We start from the raw sequence: 2,057 nt of genomic DNA, 5'->3' as shown, positions 1-2,057 counted from the left end.
CATGGATAGAAAGATTATATCATAAAGATCTCAGTCCTCCAAAGTTATTCTAGATATTCAGTGAAATTTTAAGTAAAACTCTAATTTTTCATGGATTTTGAAAAGCTTGTCCTATAAATCACATGGAAGAAGAAGAGGACAGAATCAAGTTTTAGGAAAAAAAGATGATAAATTGCCTTACCATAGAATAAGAATTATTAAATTATTAAAATATCAAGAATTATTATTTAAAACCATAGTAATTAAGACATTTGGCATTGGGTAAGGGTTAGACAAATGGACCAATGCAACAAAAGAGGTCCATGATTTTGTGGAAACTTTTTATATGACACAAATGGCATTAAAAACTATTTGCTGACTGGGCATGCGCGGGAGCAGGCGCGCGCAGGCGCAGAAGCCGCAGGAGGCGTCGATTCCAGTCACTCTTTCCCGGCTTCCTCTATCCTTCTTGCCCCCTGGGTTACGGCTGTAGGTGACCCTTTCTCCAACCCCAGGGGGCCGGTGGCAGGTGACCATGGAGAGTGCTAGAGGTGCGGAGCAGCAGGCGCCCGAGCAGAGCGGCCCAGCCGAGGGGCCAGCCCAGAGCATGGCTCCGCAAGGGCCCCGGGAAGACCAGCGGCAGCTCCTCTATCATGAGGAAACTATTGATCTCGGTGGAGACGAGTTTGGGTCAGAAGACTCGAATAACTTAGTGGACAAGCTCGACGAGCCCATGATGGAGAGCGTCCTCATCTCTGATTCCCCGAACAACAGCGAGGATGGCGCGGGGGACCTGGGTTGTTTGCAGGATGTCGTGGAGACTGCAGAAGGCGGCGCAGATCACAGACGGGAAAGCGTCGTCGATGAAGAAGCGCTGGACGCTCTGAGTGATGATGGTGAAAGTGAGGGAGAGGACACACCTAAAGACGTCTCGGACATGACCCCCGACAGCAGAGCATCGTTGAAGGAAGACCCAGAGCAAGAGGAGGTGAAAGACCTGCCCACCTTTGAGCACGAGGGTGCAGAGGACTTGGGCCCAGGGGACGTGAGGGCGCCCGCAGCAGGGCCGGCATCAGGGCTGTCCCCCCGGCAGCCGTCCCCCAAAGACGAGCCGGTGCCCATGTGCACCATCTTCAGCCAGCCGCCGCCCGCCGGCTCCCAGCCCCAGGTCCTGCGCGATGGCTTCGAGTCCCAGATGGTGAAATCGCCCAGTTTCAGCGGCGTGAGCGAAGCGGCCGCCAGGACCCCTCCTCAGGTGGTCTAGCCGAGCCCTAGCCTGAGCAAATTTTTTGGCGATACAACCAGCACTAACTCCTTGGCCTCGGACTTCTTTGATTCCTTCACAACCTCCACCTTCATCTCCGTCAGTAATCCCAACGCCAGCCCTTCGATTCCTGAAAGCTTGTCTTCACTCGCCGCTACCCCAGTGGGGGAAGACTCCCTGGGTTCTGCTGACCCTTCTTACTCCCCAGGGACGGAAAGATCAGAGTCAGGTGTTTCCACAGCTTCTCTGGAAATTCCTCAGTCTCCAAAACCGTTTTCACAGATCCAGGCTGTGTTTGCCGGGAGCGAGGACCCCTTTGCCACCGCCCTGAGCATGAGCGAGATGGACCGGAGAAACGACGCCTGGATTCCCGGGGAGGCGACCAGGAGCGTGCTGACTTCAGTCACCACCCAGCAGTGCAGCACGGTGTTCGTGGGCAAGGAGGACCTCACCATGCCGGGCCTCAAGTTCGACAACATCCAGGGAGATGCAGTTAAAGACTTAATGCTTCGCTTCCTGGGTGAAAAAGCTGCAGCAAAGAAACAGGTCTTAAACGCCAACTCGGTAGAACAGTCTTTTGTTGGATTGAAACAGCTCATTGAGTAAGTGCAAACACCAGACAGAGACGCTGTTCTGAAATAGGAAACTCTGACTGCAGGCATTTTAAGCTGGGCGGGGCAGATGCTTCTGGTGGCCTGTGAGCCACTGGAAACTGTCTGCCCCACAGCATCTTTTATGATGTTACAAAAGCTTGTGTCCTCAAAAAGGTCAGTAAGAAACACTTGCTTAAAGAAAAGAGAGAGAGAGAGACCTA

At 52.9% G+C, this 2,057-nt stretch overlaps 1 protein-coding gene across 1 annotated transcript; it reads left to right on the top strand.

The window, feature by feature from the left end:
- Nucleotides 1-413: 413 nt before the first annotated feature.
- LOC309822302 (trafficking protein particle complex subunit 12-like) lies at nt 414-1,849 on the top strand (the record flags this gene model as incomplete). Its single annotated transcript, XM_082654030.1, is given in 2 exon segments — nt 414-1,240; nt 1,244-1,849. Coding segments are annotated over 2 exon segments (1,332 nt in total). The 5' UTR covers nt 414-514.
- Between the last annotated feature and the right edge of the window lie 208 nt (nt 1,850-2,057).

Source organism: Grampus griseus (assembly GCF_964374135.1).
Source record: "Grampus griseus genome assembly, chromosome: 4".
In the NCBI taxonomy this organism is placed as follows: Eukaryota; Metazoa; Chordata; class Mammalia; order Artiodactyla; family Delphinidae; genus Grampus; species Grampus griseus.
Note: the sequence above shows the minus strand (reverse complement) of the source record. Positions and strands in the feature narration are given on the sequence as shown.